The 2,486-nt window shown below is 53.8% G+C and overlaps 1 protein-coding gene across 1 annotated transcript; it reads right to left on the bottom strand.

Annotated features, from left to right (window-relative positions):
- Positions 1 to 1,438: 1,438 nt before the first annotated feature.
- LOC103774562 (chromosome unknown open reading frame, human C14orf169) lies at positions 1,439 to 2,482 on the bottom strand (the record flags this gene model as incomplete). Its single annotated transcript, XM_008941973.1, has 1 exon — positions 1,439 to 2,482. A coding segment is annotated over one exon (1,005 nt), but the record flags the coding sequence as incomplete, so codon positions are not given.
- Positions 2,483 to 2,486: the final 4 nt, after the last annotated feature.

Raw genomic sequence — 2,486 nt, 5'->3', positions numbered from 1 at the left:
GAACTGCTCTCCAGAGCCATGCGCTAGACCCATGTGTCACAGCCGTGCTAGAACCACTCTCTGCAGCCATGTGCTAGAACCGCCTGTAGCAACCGCACGCTAGAACTGCTCTCCAGAGCTACGTGGTAGTTCCACAGGGTTCTAGTGGTGCATGGAGCAGCTTGGGAAGGGCACCTCTGAGGCATGAGCTATCTTCCAGATGGGTCAGGGATTGCAGATCCTCTGGTGAGGACGAGTGGACAGAGGGGTCAGAGGAGGAGTGTGGCAACAGCATTTCTCTCTGGCCACTAGCAATTCACAAAGCCAAGGCACCCCAGGGGGACCTCAGCGTGCTCTCATGGTGTGCGGTTTTGCACAACCCAAGTTTCAAGATTTAGCAAAAGCAGACAGGGAGAGGGGAAAGCTGTTGCATTGGCTGTTGACAGTGTGGGATGTTGGAGGAGATAATGCACACTTAATCCTGAACAATTACAGTGTGTGGGTGCTGTCTTGCAAAACCCTGATGACCCAGCAACTCAGAAGAGCACAGGGTAAGGCAGCCCACTCCTTGTGGGTATAGCTTCAGGAGGCTTTACAGCCTGCACGTCCCTCCCCTGCTGCCTGTGATGGTGGGATAGTATTGTGGAAAAGCCTGTCTGAGATGTGTCAGTGGTTAGGAGAACTGGCCACACGGCCAGGCACACATTCATGTAACTCGTTAGGTCCAGACATGGAACTTTTTGAACCCATCCTGAAATGCCCCTCTATTAGAGGGCGCCCCATTTGTCTTGAAAGGACCAGCCATTTCCTTGCTGGGGATTGCTTTGGGAAAACCAGTTGAGGGAGGTGATTCCATCACTCAGCTCCCAAGTATCAGACTAAAAAAAGAGACAGAGCCCAAAGCATTTCAAGTGCAGCAGCTCATGTTTCATGAGAACATCCTGGCGGCACTGTTTGGTGAAGGCAGGGCCATGCAGGCGGCATCATTGCCGGCACCAAGTGGAGCTGCCTGCAGGCTCCACTTGTAGGAAAAGCTGGCAGAGCTCTTCCTGGTACCAGATCTCTGCAGCACTGCACCAGCCCAAAGGCCACGCTGAATGCCTTGGGCACACAGAACGGTGACCATTACCAAATCTGCCTGCAAGTGAAGAAAGTACAGGCCGCTTTAAAACACCTGCGTTAATGCACAGACTGTTTAGGCTGCCAGAAAGTTCCCTGGCTTCCTCAGGTTACTGAGGGTGCAATAACATGGCTGGTGAAAGGAAAAAATGAACAACGAAGCACGTTCTTTCTCTAGTCACTCAGCAATGCAGAATTGCTCCTAGGGCAGATACCTGTTTTAGTCAGAACATTGGATGTCACTACCCACACCAAAACCCCTCTGCCTGCTGATAAGATACTGCACTCCAGGCTCCTGAGTCACACCTAACAGGTGTAAGGCAAGGACAAGACAGAATGCTTTCTAAACAAATCTGTTTATTTTGTTAAAAAATAAGAGTTACTCTTGCACCAGAGGCTTCTTTGTGGTCAGAATGCCCTTCTCAAACAGGATTGTGGCTAGAGAAATCTTGTCCTCCAAAGCTTCACATGGAAGGGCATCTACGCGGACGTGGTTTGGATAGGAAGACAGGAGAAATTCAATGCTGTCCGTATACTCAGGATCCATTTCAAGGCACTTGGGTTCTTCCTTGTGATACACTCTTGAGTTTTCTGTCGTGTAATACAGCATCACACCTGCTTCCTCGTTACACAATCTCACGATGCCGTGGCGGAGCAGACGTACCTCTGTGTCTTTCGTTATCAGTATATCGACATCACAGGGGCCTCCATCTCGCCACCGGGCTGGGAAGCCAAACACACTCTGTGCCTTCTCACCTGGTGTAAGCACTGGCGGGAGACAGTCATGAAGGAACGACTTGGCTCTCTGATCCACAGCAGCATCAATCGGCGCGTAGTCAACGAGCTTCTTTATCAGACTCTGCACCTTCTCCACAAAGGCTGTTCGGCGAGCATCGACCGCGTCCGAGTTGGCGACCCCCATGTACCCCAGATAGTCCATGGGAAGCCCTTGTCGGTACTCCACGTCCTCCTCCAGGGCCATCTGCAGGGCAGCGGGAAGGAGCTTCTCCAGGAGGTCTCCCCAGGTGTTCCTCTGGTAGGAAGACACGGTGATGTGGAGCGAGTGCGCGTCAGGGAGACAGTTGCCCTGGTGGATAAAGCCGCGGGGGAAGTAGAGCAGGTCCCCAGCCTCCAGCACCGTCTCCAGCACGGGCTCGCCGAGCTCAGCCTGCGTGAGGTTTGCGCTGGAGAACTGGGGCAGCGCCTCGGCATCTGTCCGGGGTCTGTAGACACGCCAGCGCTTCTTCCCCTCCAGCTGCAGCACGAAGGCCTCGATGTCGTCGTAGTGGGGGGCAAAGCCCTGCGTCCCTGGCGGCGTGAGGTACGTGTTGGCCCCCACCATGCTGCCGAAGCGCTCCTGCAGGACGGAGAGGAAGTGCCAGACGGTG

Source organism: Merops nubicus, unplaced genomic scaffold (assembly GCF_000691845.1).
Source record: "Merops nubicus isolate BGI_N331 unplaced genomic scaffold, ASM69184v1 scaffold40536, whole genome shotgun sequence".
In the NCBI taxonomy this organism is placed as follows: Eukaryota; Metazoa; Chordata; class Aves; order Coraciiformes; family Meropidae; genus Merops; species Merops nubicus.
The sequence above is the reverse complement of the archived record's forward strand: the minus strand, read 5'-3'. Positions and strand labels throughout refer to the sequence as shown.